We start from the raw sequence: 16839 nt of genomic DNA, 5'->3' as shown, positions 1-16839 counted from the left end.
ATTGTTACCACTTGATCCATACGAGCTTACTTTTGACGGCAGCATAGGTAGATGCGGAGAAGTTCCTGGCTTTATCCATAGTAAATTTAATGGAACCTTTCATTCATAAGGAAATAACATGAATCAAGACTTGAGGTTTTTATTCGGTTTATTTCAACGTCATTTTTTTCTCATCAAGATATAATACAAAGAAATACTTCATTTGGACCTAAATCAAACCCGCCACATTGATATTCCTATGCATTGCCAAAGTCCATGATAAAGAGAGATGGGACAGATAAACAATACAAAGAACTTGGTTCAACAATTTCGTACCAAGAATAGAGAAGTGGCCAAAAGTATAATTAGACAGCCAAAGAGCACAGGAAAAACTTTCATTACGCATACATATGAACTAAATCCGCGAAAAAAAAATGTTTGCTTCTCAAAAATCTGTCAAACAAAGGTACTGACTTTCTATTTTACAGTGACAAAACATGGATTTTAATGAAGCCAACTCGGAAGCTACTGAAATTGCCTATTACATGAACAGGGTATACTCTAACTGAAACCTAATTATATACATTCACAATATCAGCACTAATTCACTCCAAAAGTTTTAAATTAGGTCATCATCCTATACATCGTCCATGTTCTGATCATTGTCATGATCACCATCATAATACTCATCATCCCTCTGGATCATCTTATCCTGTGTGTGCTCTGAAAATATGATTTCACAGATAAAATAAGAAACCCGCAAAAATAAGATTACAAGTCATCAGATCAAGTACAAATGGGTGTGTAGTGTAAAAAATTGTTTTGTGAGACTCACGACTAATGCGTTCATCAGGATTCTCATCTTCATCAAAGTCGGGAATATAAAAATCAGGGGGGACCTGCAATGAAACTGAATCTGATCAGCTCACTTTTGCCAGAATTGATGTATTGTTCAGATAGCAGCCGATTTCTTAAGCAAAACACAATGCTATCCAACATGACTACTGACACATTGTAAGTTTGTAACCCTCCATCATGAGCAAGAAGATGTGTAACATAATTTAATTACAGATCTTTGCATCAACCCAATGTGCACACAACTGAAAGACGCTTACAAAGTAAACACATATTCCACGGATAAAATTTCTAGCAACACATTTGTAAACATGCAAGCAACTTTTATAGAATTAATAACCTAACTACATTTAAAGTAGAAACATCATAAAAGTATTCTTCCTACTGACCTCTTGCATCTGTACACTAGGTGCATGTTGGATACACCGAAGATTTTCGAGAACTTGCATCTTGATTGTTGTCAAGTATGATTTACTGTTCAGGTTCTCCTGGTTAATGAAACCAAACCAAACCAAACATATTAATAAAGTATTGTCTATTAGCTTTACTAATTAGAAAACAAGTCCACCAGACTAAAAATCTACCAAGCCTATTTATTGTGATTTATAGTCTATGTTACATGGACTCGGGACCTCGGGTACCCATGTCTGACACGGGTACATGTCCAAACTTCCTTCTCGGTTATTTTGTGAAAAACTTCCATGATATTGTGAAGTGTCCAAGAGTCATACCCATGTCCAAATGTCGAGGATTTGACACGGGTACTAGAGGTGAAATGAAGAATCTATGTAACATATATCATAGTTATCATGTGGGACCTAATCAGAATCTTCTCAATGTACATACTCATAATGTCAAACTTTTTAAGATATTACTCATTGATATTTAATTATTTAGAGATATTAATTGTTGAACTTGTGCGTTGTCAAACATGATAAAATAAACGGAGAAAGTAGGTCACATTTGATAACTATGATTAAGGGTCATTATTATTTTTTTACTCCACCATGACACATTATAAATTTATAATTAAGGGTAATATGAAATGTTTGAAGTTTAACAAATATATATATATATATCAAGAGACAGCCTGCTGTTTTGAGACAGTACAAAAATATGAATAAGGCCTATGATTCGGAATAAAGATTATATTACTATACGAGGCAAAAGTTAAGAGCAAAAAACGTACTATATGTCCATTTGGAATCCTCAAGGAATAATCTGGTCCAAAGTATTTGATATACTCGTTCTCTGGAATCTCTGTATGAGGGAAAAATAAACATGCAGCACAACAATGAAAGGCATCAAGAAATATAGTGGACTGGAAAAGGAAAATAACTGGAAGTAGGTTTTAACCATGACATGCCACAGCAGCTAGGAAGAATACCATTTGGTAAATCAGTATCTAAAAGAACTCCTGTTTCAACAGTCCAGCATCGAGCAACATTCTCCTTTGTGTAGCCACCTCCTCCAGTAACCTGATAACAAGATCTGTCAGGACAGTGTAGTTCATATAAACAACATAACCACCAAAACATATAATTTCCCTGAAACCTACCAGCAAGGGAAGATTAAATTTCTTCACAAACCTAACGCACTCTGCATGCCCTGTTATTTGTAACATCATCAACACAACTATCATTCCTTAGTCTTCCAAAAATCTACAATGCACTTTTATGCCAACAAAATTACCAGAAATAATAAGACAATATGATCAAATAACAGAAACCAGCACCATCGATAGAGAGGTTGAAGCAGCCTAATCTGTCACCAGCAAGTGAATCTGCACCACATTGCAGAACAATCACTCCAGGCTGATAAAATTCAACAACCTTGGAAATGATCTGCAACATTGAAATAAAAGACAAGAATTTAACATTGCTTGTGGTACAACATATCTTATAGTTTGTATCAGCTTGGTGGCCTCTGAAATATAACATACCGTCTTGAACAGCCTTGTAAAGCTAGTGTCATCAATACCATCCTTGAGAGGAACATTTATGGCATAGTATTTCCCTTCCCTTTCCCCGTTTTCCTACAGAAAAATGACAACAAATCAATATCAAAGAAAAGTTTTCCTGAGATTAAATTACAATATAAAAACCTTTTTATATCTATTTGAGCTGCTTATAGCAATACCAAATAGCAAAAAATTTGGCCAACCAACACATAGCCTAGGGTAAAAAAACACCAGGAATTTTAGAAAACAGAGCAACCAATTTCATATGTAATAAGACAAAAGGTGACTAAAGATCCAACCTTGACATCTCCTGTTCCTGGAAAGAAGAGATCTCCAAATTTATGGAAACTGACAGTCATCACCCTGAAACAAAAGGCATGGAAAAACTGAGATGCAGAGTAAATTATGCAAGCACCAAACATATTTAGTTTTACCATATAGTGATATAGATCCCTAATTAGACTCCTTACTCCATATGGCATGTTAAATTGTTAAAAATCCCACTAAAATACAATTATATACTGCCAAGTGCCAATGTGCATTTTTATCCCAACATTAGTTAACAATAGACAATAAAATACCCAGTAAGATCTCACCTTGGGCTAACAATACATATAGTCGTGAAAAAATTCTATATGTTCAAATACGCAGCATGATGCCAAATGGATTTTTAACTCTAAAGAAGCGGCATACCTATCAGTGAAATAGAATGCCTCTTCAACACCATCCCCATGATGCACATCAATATCAATGTACAGAACACGGGCATGGTACTTCAAAAGCTCTAAAATCCCCAAAACCAAGTCATTGATGTAACAAAATCCAGACGCCTCACATTTCTTCGCATGATGCAATCCCCCCGCCCAATTTATAGCAATGTCACAAAGGTGATTATTCAACCTACGTGCAGCATCTGTCAGGAATTAACACAATCATTAGGATAAAATAACACAAATCAAATTGTAAAAAAAAAGGGTCCTGAAACTACCAATGGTTCCGCCAGCATAAATTTGGCAAAACTCAAACAAATTGTCAAAGACTGGACAATCTTCTCCAAGATTATCTGAAAGGAAGGGAAATCTTTAGTCAGCCAGCTCACACATGCAAATAAAAGGGAATTTTTCATATGCCAATAGACCAAAAGACATGTCAGAAGACCAAATAAAGGCAATTAAACAGAAAGTATGAAAAGAGGGCACAAATTTTGAGTTGAATTGAGTAAAAAGAAAAGTGTGGATGACAGATGGAGCGTATCATAAATAAACCCAAGTTTGCTTCATGAAAAACTAAATAATGAGATGACATCACAAGAGGAATAAGGACACCTAGGACTAAATAAGATATGCAAAAGATGTAACTTCCCCTACCAATTTATCAGACCAAAATAGCATTAGACATGTAAAATCATTTTTTTCTTTTTCTTTATTTAAAAAAAGGTTACCATTCATGTTGAATCTTATAAATATAGACACCTTCCAAAAAAAAAAAAAAAAGAAAGAAAAAAAGAGGGGGGGGGGTGGCAATTGGTAAAAACAACAAATAAATGAGTACTTCAAATCCTTCTCTCAATATTTTTGAAACACTGAAGTGGCAACAAGAAGAAAAAGAGGAAGTAATCTCAAAATTATAGAAACAACTCAGTTGATGGTTCAAATGAAGGAATTTGCAGCAAAAAAAGCCATAAAGTACGAAGTACTCAAAATTGACTTGACTTTGCAAAAAGGCTTAATGAGTGCCAGCTAGAAATACTAATACTAATGAAAGCTCCTCCTAACAGCGTAGCAGAAATCGGGAGTTGCCAACAAAAGTGTGAGCAATTTATGCAAGCTGCGAGACAAAAGTAATTAATTCAAACAACAGTAATCCCGCATAAGAACCTATTCTTCTAGCATACAGCTTATTTTGTAAATAAGACACTAAGACACTAATGCAATAAGACCAAAGCCAAAAAGTGCGTCTAACAGCATTCTCTCAAAAGAGTTCTGGATGTTCCAGACTGGCCATTCCCTATTGCAATAAGGCTAAAGCCAAAATGTGCATCTAACAGCATTCTCTTGAAAAAGTTCTAAATGCTCCAGATTGGCCACCCCTATCATTTTCCCTAAAGATCATATTTATATCTGACAAGATAATGCCATAAGCCCTCCAGGACATCATATAAGTCCAAGTTCATTAAAAGGTTACCTATCATTACCATACCCTAAGGAGGGAAGATACCTTATCAACCTCCAGAGATTTTTAATTTTTAACTAAAAAGGATTATATGAGAATCACTAGAGAAAAAACAAAAAAGAGGGGGAGTACAAACAACGAGGTATACATAAACCAAACCCTTAAAATTGAGTTTATAAACTAAGTCCAAGCTCATTAAATGGTCCTTGGTCCTTACCATACCCTGAGGAGAAAAGTCGAAAAGATACCAAAATCTTAATCAACCTCAAAAGTTGTAAAGGAAGTTATCCTCTCCAAAGGGTAACCCATGTACGTTGAAGACCAACTCTTGATCTTAATTTCTTAAATATGAATACTTTAGTAAGAAAAGACTAGGAGTCCTCACAAGCTACCCAAAGATTTAACAGTTTCTTATTCAAGATTCCATTTTTTTCAAGAATAAACATGGGACACAGGCCTTTGAGGGCTTTGCCGCTTTAACCCTGGAACATATAAGCCATTACCTTAGCTATTTACAGAACACTAGCCCAGTATTATTAAGAAATCCTGTGCAACTTCATTAGCCTCTTTACACATTACATGAAAGGACAGTACCACCCCAAACATTCCATTGAAGTAGCAAAACGGTACCATTTTTTAAATTTGAGCAATTCCTACAATAGCTGGCTTATCTACAGAGCTTGAACCATCAAAATACATCCAATAAACTTTTAGCAAATCCAAGAATTAAGATCCTGACATTGGAGATTCCCTAAGCTTCTCCTAGTGTGGGTCATCATCAGTAGAGCATCCACACAGCAAAGAATCATTAATTTCAGGACTAGAATCAGACCCACCATCTATGTTACTCCAACTCTTAATTAGTATGACAGTATGACACATCATTTTTGGACCAAAATTTACATAAAACGGCCATGTCAGACATTTGTGGACACATACCCGTGTGAGACACTTCTAGAAGAGTGTGAGCAGCAAATCTCACCATCATTAACATAGTTATCAAAAAGACTAACTTGAATTTAATACTAAAAGCCACTTCTATTGAATAGAATATTCATGCTCCTTAACTAAACAAAGACAAAAAGCTATGCTCAGCCCTTTAATTGCTGAGAGAATAGAATACTATAACTTTACCCTTATACCTCATGAATAGCTAAGACCCTTAATCCCTTATAAATCATGAATCTATAACTTTACCCTTATCATTGACTACATTAATTAAAAACCCTTGAATTGCATTACTTATGGACTTAGTAATGGTGCGGTCATTGCACATCAAGTCAAGTAAATCCACTCACTATATCACACAAATTGCTTAAGCACCAATGTCTCTGCTGCCTCACATAGTATCTTAACAGCCTTCTTTACTACTCCATATCTAATTAAACCCTAGCCACCCAAAAGATTCTCCATCAAGTCTTAAATCTAGAAAACACTCACACAATCATCTTAGAAGTTAAGAAATGGTTCATAGTTACAAACATCTATTTAGGTACCTAATCGCCTAATCCATTAGATTGAGAACTCGCCACCCTTACCACCATTAGCCATCACATCACCCAACACCCTTTCAAGTGCCACCTAAAATCCACCCTCACATCAGCCGATTCCTCTCCTAGAACAACAATTGAAACCCTATTCTCTCTTGACAGCAACCCTGATTCCTAAAATCCCCATTTTAAGTACCAAAAAGCTTCGACTCTAGTACTCTACCAATCTACTCCCCTTATAAGAAAAATTATAATTATAATTATAAAAAAAAAAAAAAATAATAAACAAACAAAAAAAAGAACCAAGAGTTCCTTAAAACCATTGTGCCATTACCACATACCCCCACCATCCATAAAGCTTTTGCTAGGCTTCATTCCTTGATCCTTAGTCATAGCAAATCCCCAATCATTTTAAGTTCTCAAATGACAAATCAAAAGATTCACATCCATCTATGCGTAGGATAACCTCAAAGGTCTAACCAGAAGATAGAGCGCATAGGCCAAAAAAAGGGTGGGCACAAGAATAGAATAAATGAGAAATGAAAGTGGCAATATGGACAATTGTCTACTTGTGAGTTCTTAGAATGGCCTCTGCAGCTAATGCAGAGCTAAGCTACAAGCAAAAAAAAAATGTCAAAGGACAAGGGAATCATTGAATCAAACAATACTTGCACTTCAAGAGATCAAAATCAAAGAACAGTTTCACAATTTAAAGGACAATTATAATACTCCTAAACCCCCCATGATGTAAAAGGAAGACTATAGTATTAGTGACGATTTACAAGTCTTCTTTATATCGTCCCCTTAAGAACCTTATCGACTCCCTTGATAGAAAGATCATAAGAGGAAGAAGAAATAAGTATTTGATGTAGATAGAGAAATAAAAGCGGGGAAACAAAATAATGAGGGAAATATTACCAATCATCTTGTTTATCAATCACAAATTGTCTGGGAAACTAATAACTTATAACAAGTATTGAAACTAAAGGATTCACAGTCTAAACACTGGTGGGATATGAATACAAACAGGAAATTGCAAGACTAAAAGGTTCCACATTTCTAAATGGACTAGATATGGAAAAGAGTTAAGTTAATATTATCCCACTTGCTTGTGATGAAAAAAAAAAAAAAAAAAAAGATATGGAAAAGCTGATATCCACAACTAAATATCCATGCCCAAAAAAAATATAGGTCCCAATATGATAGTTCATTCCACGTCATATTTTACATATCAAATAAAAATTTACAGTTCTTCCCCTTGAAGGTTCAAATGACAAATAAATTAGTAGAGAATCACTTCTGTTTAAAAAGTATGTACCAAAGTTGTTAAGAAGACTCAAAACTTCAAGCAAAAAAATACGCCTACTACAGTACTAGCCCAGTTCCCCTATTCCACATTCTTGCTAAAAATAATAAAATAAAAAATCACACAATCTCGTGATTCACTGAACTAATCTATTGAAGAAAGGGTATGTAGTTGCTTGGAAAGGAAGGATACACCCTACCCACCACGGCACCACCTATTAAATCTTTGGAAAATTAAGGGTTGCCACATTAGCAGTGCAATATGCAAATTATGGGTCCGGATATGTCCAGTACAAGGGAAACATGTACTGAGTAATGAGAAAGCAGCTTACGAGCAGGTTCCAAATAGAGTATAAAGTATCAGCAAGGACAGCAACCCCCACACAACCCCCCCCCCCCACCCCTCTCCCCTCCTCTCTTTCTTGACCACTTAATCTGGCTAACTGAATTCAACAACAACCAGGTTCCTATGCAAACAAAATTAATTTAGGGAAATGTACTTTAACCTCAAGGAATATTCTATGAGCACAGCAACTAATTGGCTCATAATTTCAATTTTCAATGCTGTTTCTACAGCGTGCAATTGCATAAAGGATTCCAACCATTTGTACTTTTAATCATCAACTTAACAACAGGGGAAAAAAATGCATTAGTATTAGCATACCAAGAAACTTAACATTTTTGTAAGACAAGGTGTTTACAACTTCAGTTACATTTTTGCAATATAAAATTATAATGTCATTCTCATTACTATACTCCACAACCTCCTCACACAGCCAAATGCTCCTCACCTCTCAAGAGCATATTTATAATCCAAAGTATGCTAATGCCTTAAATATGATAGTTCATTATCCAACCCATTGGCATTGTTTGATATACAAACACTATGTTTGGATAACAATAGTGAAGGGAAAGGAAGAGGAAAGAAAAAGAGGGAAGGGAAAATGAGGTGAGGGAGAAGGTGAACTTTCATTTTCCTTCCAAATCTCTCCATCAATGGAGAGATTTGGTTTATTAAAACGCAAAGGAAAATGGATCCTTCTAATTCCTTCCCCTACTCTCCTAGCATTAGATATCCAAACAAAGGAGGATGTATCCCTCCTTTTCTCTTCTCTTCCTTTCCCTCCATTTCTCTCTATCCAAACATAGTGGAACCCTCCTTGACTACGTTCGATTGTTTCTTTTATTTTTCAACATTATTAATGTTTACTATTGGTCGGAAAGCATTTTACCTCTCTAAATACTATCTCTGCCTCTTTTTGAGGCACACACAATTCAAGGCTAGTACTAAAACTGTACCAAGAACAACCTTTATAAGCAAAGGGAGTATATAACAAAAAGAACATGGGAAAAGTACCAAAAACAATCATACTCAACTAAAAGCACAATTTAAATCTAAGGCACATAATGATACCCTCTTGTGGACAATTTAATATTTGATTGACTAACTGGGAAAAACTAAAGAAAAATGATTTCTTTATGCTAAAATGTATAGCTGGATTCAGTTAGCCAATTTTTCATATACTTCTCAAAAAACATCACTAATCACATTCCTCAGCCAGTCAATTCTCCTACTCCGGCATAAGCGCTAGCAGTACATCAAATCAATGAAATAACCACAACAAACACATTATATACTTTCCAATGTCACACCAACAAACTCAAATATACAACAAAGCTCAACATAAAAAAAACTTAAAAGCAAGCATACATTTGGCCATTTCAGTCATGAAGCGATGCTGCTTTTCGGGCGTAATTCGATGCAAAAACTCGACATAATCAGCCGAATGAAACTGCGCTAGCTCTACTGGATACGCTTTATGAGGCCTCTGCACCGTACAAACTCCACAAAAACCACATATAATGAGCAAGAAAACACAGAAATTCCAAAAATAAAATCAATAAACCCAAAAAATTATGGCACTTACATAAATTTCCATCTTTTTGTGAAGGTCGTAGGACAGAACAAGGTGATGGGTCATACATAATCTGTGAGGCTTCATCGGATGATTCGGCCCGAAATATACACTACCAACATCACCTGCAAAACAATTGAAACGATTAATTACAACAAATATATGAATTTTCGAATGAAAAAATGGAAGAGAGAGAAAAGTTAGGGTTTCAATCGGATAAAAAAGGGGGATTCAGAAAGATACCATCGTAGAAGTAAGAGATTTTATCTTTGGAGCGCATCTTGAGAAAGTAGTGAGTGTAGCTGAAGAGATGAAGAGGCAACTACAGTAGTATGTATCAGGTGGTTTCCGCCATCGCTGGATAACTGGAGCAGCAGAAAATGGGGGTGTGAGAAAGAGAGTTTTGGAGCGCGGGTGTTGGACTTTGGCAAAAGTAGAGGTGACAAATGGATAATTGGGTAAAAATTACTGTCCGATCCGTTCGTACAAGGTGATCAAGATTTTGGGTTCGGGTGGAGACTTAACATCAGATCTCATGCTCAAATAGTCAAATTTGTAAAAGGTCGTCAGGCTAAAGTGGACTTTTCAAGTTTCGAGTCGAGTTTGAGTTTTTAATTATGTTTGATTATGTTTACCACTTCACCTTAGTGACTGTAAGTCAATTTTTTCCTTTCAAGGAATAAAAAAATTTACTGAGCGTGTGAGCCATGATAGCTCAATGTTTCGAAATTGTTATGCCACCTTGCTTCTTTCCCCTCTTAATCAGTCGTGGATCATTTCATACGAATGGACAATCTCATAAACACTAGTGATCTATAAATATTTACTATAAAGACGTATTGAGATTTGAGAACAGAAATTCCTGAACTCGGTCTTGCTTGCTTTCTAGTATTTGACTGTTCCTTTCTGAAATCTAAAAGACTAAACTGAATGTGAATAAAATGTTACTTTACCATAGATTCGGGAAAATAATACTATGATGATGAAAGATATACACTGATACAGTTTGTTGACTGTATGTTCTCTTAAGTTTTGGAATGAATCTCCCTCTTAATTTTTTTAGTAGGGCATTTTTTTTTGTTTTGTTTTCTGTGGGAAGTAGCCTTTGTACTTAGTATATTCTTGTTTAATTACTTGATCTGTTGGTTTGATATGAAAAAACTTGTCTGGTATTTCAAAGTTTTCAGATCTCTAGAACTTGGTGATGTTTAACTTATATTCTTATATGTATGATTTGCTTAATCCTCTTTTTCTTTTTTGGTTATTGTTTATTGGCTTACTTCTGCCTTTTGAATTTGTTTCATTTCAGATACGCATCTAGCCCACTGCATTTTGGTGATGAAGAACGAGAGTACTTCCTCCGTTGTCACAGAAAAGGTGTGTAGTTGAGTATTCATGGTTCGATCTTATCAAGATATTAATAACAGTTCCATATATAATTAGTTAATTTTATTAATTTGTGGTCTACTAGAACCTCCAAAGTTATATGGATCTCCTGAACACAAATGTATAAATATAAGAAGAAGGTGGCTAAGGTCACAGTGCTTGGAGAAATATCTTTTATGGTTATTATGAGGTTTTTTGAAGTTTGATTGAAAGAGCCTAAAGTTACTGGCAATTTAACAGAAAGTCGGTAACTCTTCATGAGTATGGTGAATTGCAACTCTTTTTGGTTCAAACTAAAACCTGTTTTAGTTATCCTGCTTCCAGTATTCCATAGTTTCTAATCAACCTTTTAAGATAACCATACTCTCCTGAAGGCTTTCTATGATTTTGTAAACTGAGAAGGTTAATCTGTTTAGCTATTGATTACATGTAAACCAATCTTGCCAGTTTGTTTTTCTGTTAGATGTTCGTTTAATATGTGGTGCTGAGTGCTTTACTTATGGACTCTTAGCTTCTGGATTTATCGATGTCATTGCCCAGTCTTTTCTTGGTGTGAGTGATATTCTCTCTACGGATCCAACCCTCTCTCTATGTAATCTATATATCATAAAATCTATTGGTGTTGCAGGTCCAACTTAAAATGATGGTTCTGCAGCCATATGATTTTCTCGCTTTTATACCAATCATAGAAGGAGCTGGAGGTATTATAACTGATTGGGCTGGTCAGAAATTAAGGTGGCAAGCTTCTCCAATGTCCATAGGTAATTTACTGTAAAAATTTCTTTCATTTCAATGTGAAAAAGTTCGTTTTTATAAATTTTTCTGGTTGACAATACTCAACTTGTATTGTAGACTAGTAGTTTGAAATGGAATTCCTTAATATCATAAGTCTATTGGTGTGGCAGGTCCAACTTATTATCGCATATTTGCTTCCGGAGATGCCCAGGTCCACCATGATGCTTTGGAATATCTTATTATTGCATGAATCAGAAATTCAGTTTATTAGGGGGCATTCTTTGGAACTCAGTTTACTGCGATGTTGATGAGGAATTGAAAGCATTTCATGTGTTATTATAGTCTCTAGAATTGATTGGGATTCATTCAATACTATCCACCTCAAAGCTAGTATAATACCATCAACTCTTCAATCTTCATAGTATAAACCGGTTATCTTGCAGCGTCACCTTTGTCAATAACAACAAATTATGGAGAGAATCTATAAGTAGGTTTGAGGAAAATGTAATTCTTGAAAGCCTTGAAGAGGATGGCACTGATGAAGTTATGAGAAGCCAATATTAGTAGCATTTTCCTTATTATTAATTATTTTCATTAAACTCTTATCCATATGCTTCTCTGCTAACACTACTTGAGTAGCTGCTATTTCAGTGGTTAGAAAAAAGTGCGTTCAACTTATTAGGACATCATGCAAGTTGTTAAGAAATGATTAGCCACCCAAACTAATTTGACCAACATGATCTAAATTGACTCATAAGAACCTAATTTAATTTTTGATTCGTATGTATACATAATAATTAGCATATTCAAATTTGAATTGGACCCGACTTCATTAAATCTGATCAAGTTATCCATAACACCTTTAAATTGATTAAAATTTGAGTGAATGGTTTTGCATAGAGTTTTATTTGAAGCTGAGTAATCAAATGCGGATTAATTTGGATTTAACGCATTCCTACCCGTACTTTGTACTCCAGAGTAAATGAGTAATGAAGTTACGGTTGACTTTAAGTCAAGTTTCTTCAAGTCAAGTTTGCCGTCGTTATGGACTTTTCATTATTTCATTCATATGTATTCTCATTTCCTGGAAATTAGCTTTAGAAAAATTATACTAGTAAAAAACAAAGTTGCTGCCTTTTTTAATGTTTAGCTGTGAATGGTGATCCACTGAACCCTTCAACAGTTCAACTAATCAAATTGATTTTGCAGAAAGGCTACAATCATTCCAAAGGTATCTCTAATTTCTGTATTGTTTTAATTTGTAAGCTCTATTCTAATCAAAATATTTGCCTAAAACGATATATTCAATTTCCATTGTTACCTCAATTTTTTTTAAGAAAATGATCCATTGTTACCTTTTTGTTTAATAGTTGAAGCTACTACATACTGTAATTGACAAATGGTTCCTTGATAAGTTTTATTTTTGTTTTATCTTCAATAGTTCCTTTATCTTTTTTTTTTTTTTTTTTTTTTTTTTCAAATTTCCATATTATTTCCTTTTAATTCCCAAATTTTATTTATATTTTTTTTTGGTGACGTACGTAATTAAACTAGTGAGATTTACATAATGATTGAAATTGTGACAGATCAAGGTCAAAACTCAGAAGGTGGTTCAATTGGCAAAGATTATACAAAAATAAAATGGCAAAGATTGAGAAGCCAAACATGCTTACTCGCTTGAAAAACAAAATGACTCATAAGGTATTAAAGAGTAAACTAAAACTCTACCAAAAAGACTTTAAGTTTGACTGAAAACAGCTTTTCACTGATCTTATAAATATTAGTTATTGTCACCATAATAGTTGGGGTGTGGTTGATGCAGGGAAGGGACAAATACATGATTTTCAGTGGAAACGAAGAAAATTTTGTTAGGAATGGAGCATGGTTACTTGAAGAAAGCATTGCCTTGTTTCATGGTAAGGCGAATCCTGTTCGCCATCTCTCAGTTGATGATCTCAACAACATGAATGTGGAACGACTTTCATGTTATAGTGAGGGTAACTTGTACCAAGGATCTTGGGAAGGAAGAGTTGTCTTGGTAAAAAAGCATCAATGTCGTTATGATTGTGCTGAACGCATTTTGCGTGAAATTGTGGTAGCCACACAAATGGCTACTCATAACAATGCCCATAAAATATTAGGATGTTGCCTTGAGACTGATCTCCCTGTTTTTGTTTATGAGTGGATGCCCAATACTCTTCAAGATCGTATATGTCCTAATTATGCGAATCAAAGCAAAGCAGTATTAGAGTGGAAGGATAGGCTAAGGATTGCGTGGGAGATATCTCATGTTGCTGCCTACCTCCATACTGCTTTTCCAAGGCCCATCATTCACAGGGACTTGAAACCTCATAATGTGTTCTTGAACCAAGACAATGCTGTCAAATTAGGAGACTTCAGTTTTTGTGTATCTATTCCTGAAGGTGAAGAATTTATTAAAGTTGATAAAATACTAGGGACTTTTGGCTACTTAGCACCTGAACATTCTATGAAGTGTAAAGTAGCAAAGAGTACGGATGTGTTTTCGTTTGGTATGCTCTTTCTTGTGCTCTTGACAGGAAAGAGGCCTTATTTTTTCTCTCGAACAGAAGAGGAAGAACTTGATATTATTTCTTGGGTACGGAATGGCGTAAAAAACAATCATGTCAACAAGATTGTAGATCCTACAATTACTAGAAACGGGGTGACAAGTATTGAGGACCTCCAACTGAGAGCATCTGCACAGCTTGCAATCAGGTGTCTCTCAGAAGAAGAAGACTGCAGGCCAACAATGGTGGAGGTTGCAACTGAGCTTAAGAACATGATTAGATCCCTTGAGGTATGACATATTCAGCTTTAAACGTAATTTTACAATTCTAAAGATTTCATTTCTTGCTAATACATATGCTTAGGTCACGCACTCACGCTGCATTGTGTTTGATTCATGTGTTATCCTGAATCTGAATCATGTCTCAAAATTTATTATTTTACCCGAATTAGTTCTTTTTTTATTCCATACTTGCAAAAACTCTTCTAGACGATTAAAGGCTTGAGAAAAGTTTCTGCTCTATCCATTGTTAAAGGCATGTTCTAATTACAATGTTAATTATTCTCTATCTATGACTTTATCCTCTCTTTGATAATTATAAGGTATCAGGCTATTTATGTTTTTGCCTCATTCTTAAAGTGATTTTGGATATAATGAATTTATTAGTTAAAATCAGGGACTAAAAAAAAGGGGTTGTTAAACGTCGCTCCCATTTTACTGGGCACCGCTCACATTTTTTGCTTGTCCGTATTTACCCTCGTATATAAATACTCATGGCACTCACTCACGACACTCACAACACTCATTTCTGAAATCATATTTCACTCTCATATTATCTCTCTAAAATTTTTAAAAAAAATTAGTAAACACTGAAAATCAAAAAAAAAAACCACAAAAAAATACAAACCTCCACAACCCACCACCGACAGCCACCAATCCAAGGAAGGGAGGAGAAATTCGGCGATGGCAGACCAGCGGCGAATCCGGGTGACGTACGGTTGTCGAGGCGGCAGCAGTGGAGGCGAGCAAGTATGGGGTTAAATCGAAAAAAAAAAGTGAACTACTAAACATCGCCCGCAAATACATAAAGCCCACAAATTAGAAGTGAAATGACACTTTTGCCCTCAAAGTAAAAAAATACACTATCATCTTCTCTCTACTCTCTACTCTCTACTCTCATTTTCTACTTTTGCCTTCAAAGTAAAAAACACACTCTCATCTTCTCTCTACTCTCTACTCTAATTTTCTCTCTCTTAAATTTTTTTTGAAAATGTCGAGGCGGCAAGGCAAGGAAGTGGCGAGAGGAAGCCGGTTTCGCGGTGGAAATGTATTTTTAAACTTAAAAAAAATATATAAATAAAACCGGCGGTTGGTGGCGGAGCACAGTGGCGGCGCCTTACCCAGACGCCACTGCCACGGTGGCAGCGTCCACGTAAGACGCCACCTCCGTGGCTGTGGCGTCCTGCCCAGGCGCCGCCATCGTGGCATTGGCGTCTGGGTAAGGCGCCACTTCCTTTTTTTTCATCTATTTTTTAAATTTTTTCCTGATTTTTTTTTTAATTTTTTTTTCATTATATTTTTCCAGTTTTTTTTTTTTTTGGTTTTGTTTTTTTTATTTATTAGGTTATTATTTTTTTTATTTTTTAGGTTGTTAATTTTTTTTTATGTTTATATTTTTTTCCATTATTTGTATATTGTTTTATTTATTTATTTTTATTTACTTTTTTTATGTTCATATTGTATGTTTTGGTATTTTTTTTGTTTTTTATGTGTATATTGTTTTATTTATTTATTTTTATTTACTTTTTTTATGATGATATTATATGTTTTGGTATTTTTTTTTTGTTTTTTGTGTATTTTCTAATTTATATAATTTTTTTTTTCGATGTTGTGTACTTTTCTTTTTAATGTCAATTTGTTAGTATTTTTTTTGTTTATTTGATAATTTTTTGGTTAGTTATTTCTATTTTAGGTTGTTGATACTTCTGAAAATAGATTAATAATAATAATAATAATAATAATAATAATAATAACAATTGCTATTATTTTTCGTTATTTAAATGGAGTTGGGCATCGCATTTTGGCCCTGGTGCGGGGAAGAGTATGGACATTATGAGAAGTACGATCTACTCAATGGAGAGCTCGGGGCCCAGACACGTTAGATCCCGTGGTATTTCGGCCTCGGCTTGCAGAGAACGGGTGCACTATTTTGAGGATGATGAAGATGATGATGGTGATGAGGAAGAGGAGGAGGAGGAGGAGGAGGAGGAGGAGGAGGAGGAGGAGGATGCAGTTGAGGATGTGGACGATCAGAGTGGATCATATGATGATTACAGTCCATTCAGTCAAAGACTTGATGATATGTATGAGACGCATAGGGTAGATGTGCGTAAGGGTAGAGATGGTAGATTTGTTAGTAGATCTGGCACATCATCTGCGTCCACAGTGTCTGCGGTAAGCATAAAAGGGTCGAGGGCCGTTAATGAATCTTGGGTGGTGAGGGGTGAGGTGGCT

The 16839-nt window shown here is 35.1% G+C and overlaps 3 protein-coding genes across 4 annotated transcripts; 2 read left to right on the top strand and 1 right to left on the bottom strand.

The window, feature by feature from the left end:
• Nucleotides 1-325: 325 nt before the first annotated feature.
• On the bottom strand, nucleotides 326-10140 carry LOC110726888 (histone deacetylase 9). 2 transcript variants are annotated; one of them, XM_021906406.1, is made up of 14 exons: nucleotides 9921-10140; nucleotides 9690-9802; nucleotides 9473-9604; nucleotides 3783-3857; nucleotides 3488-3707; nucleotides 3094-3157; nucleotides 2777-2869; nucleotides 2570-2678; nucleotides 2393-2442; nucleotides 2222-2312; nucleotides 2024-2094; nucleotides 1224-1322; nucleotides 815-878; nucleotides 326-702 (listed from the first exon to the last, which is right to left on the bottom strand). In XM_021906406.1, exons 2-14 carry the CDS (start codon nucleotides 9745-9747, stop codon nucleotides 617-619), a joined length of 1212 nt encoding a protein of 403 aa, XP_021762098.1. In that variant the 5' UTR covers nucleotides 9748-9802; nucleotides 9921-10140; the 3' UTR covers nucleotides 326-616. The 2 variants fall into 2 exon arrangements, with proteins under 2 accessions (XP_021762098.1, XP_021762096.1); XM_021906404.1 differs by having other exon boundaries at nucleotides 9473-9590; nucleotides 9921-10138.
• Nucleotides 10124-12048, top strand: LOC110726948 (bifunctional phosphatase IMPL2, chloroplastic-like). The gene is made up of 5 exons (XM_021906491.1): nucleotides 10124-10167; nucleotides 10987-11054; nucleotides 11527-11615; nucleotides 11692-11824; nucleotides 11969-12048. Exons 1-5 carry the CDS (start codon nucleotides 10124-10126, stop codon nucleotides 12046-12048), a joined length of 414 nt encoding a protein of 137 aa, XP_021762183.1.
• An 863-nt stretch (nucleotides 12049-12911) lies between these two features.
• LOC110726865 (non-functional pseudokinase ZED1-like) lies at nucleotides 12912-15728 on the top strand. Its single transcript, XM_021906384.1, has 3 exons — nucleotides 12912-13029; nucleotides 13385-13499; nucleotides 13621-15728. The coding sequence occupies exons 2-3, from the start codon at nucleotides 13440-13442 to the stop codon at nucleotides 14620-14622; spliced, it is 1062 nt and encodes a 353-aa protein (XP_021762076.1). The 5' UTR covers nucleotides 12912-13029; nucleotides 13385-13439; the 3' UTR covers nucleotides 14623-15728.
• Nucleotides 15729-16839: the final 1111 nt, after the last annotated feature.

Source organism: Chenopodium quinoa, unplaced genomic scaffold (genome assembly GCF_001683475.1).
Source record: "Chenopodium quinoa cultivar QQ74 unplaced genomic scaffold, ASM168347v1, whole genome shotgun sequence".
NCBI lineage: Eukaryota > Viridiplantae > Streptophyta > Magnoliopsida > Caryophyllales > Amaranthaceae > Chenopodium > Chenopodium quinoa.
The sequence above is the reverse complement of the archived record's forward strand: the minus strand, read 5'-3'. Positions and strand labels throughout refer to the sequence as shown.

What these genes read in the sequence shown, in the direction of transcription:
- LOC110726888 (XM_021906404.1), bottom strand. Translation starts at nt 9,957, where the DNA reads ATGCGCTCCAAAGATAAAATCTCTTACTTCTACGATG. An exon ending in CATGACTGAAATGGCCAAAT is followed by an intron (nt 3,858 to 9,472) that starts GTATGCTTGCTT and finishes CCTTCCTTTCAG; the next exon opens with ATAATCTTGGAGAAGATTGT. An exon ending in GCATTCTATTTCACTGATAG is followed by an intron (nt 3,158 to 3,487) that starts GTATGCCGCTTC and finishes CTTTTGTTTCAG; the next exon opens with GGTGATGACTGTCAGTTTCC.
- LOC110726948 (XM_021906491.1), top strand. Translation starts at nt 10,124, where the DNA reads ATGGATAATTGGGTAAAAATTACTGTCCGATCCGTTCGTACAAG. An exon ending in CCTCCGTTGTCACAGAAAAG is followed by an intron (nt 11,055 to 11,526) that starts GTGTGTAGTTGA and finishes TTTTTCTGTTAG; the next exon opens with ATGTTCGTTTAATATGTGGT. An exon ending in TTGCCCAGTCTTTTCTTGGT is followed by an intron (nt 11,616 to 11,691) that starts GTGAGTGATATT and finishes TTGGTGTTGCAG; the next exon opens with GTCCAACTTAAAATGATGGT.
- LOC110726865 (XM_021906384.1), top strand. Translation starts at nt 13,440, where the DNA reads ATGGCAAAGATTGAGAAGCCAAACATGCTTACTCGCTTGAAAAACAAA. An exon ending in AAAACAAAATGACTCATAAG is followed by an intron (nt 13,500 to 13,620) that starts GTATTAAAGAGT and finishes TGGTTGATGCAG; the next exon opens with GGAAGGGACAAATACATGAT.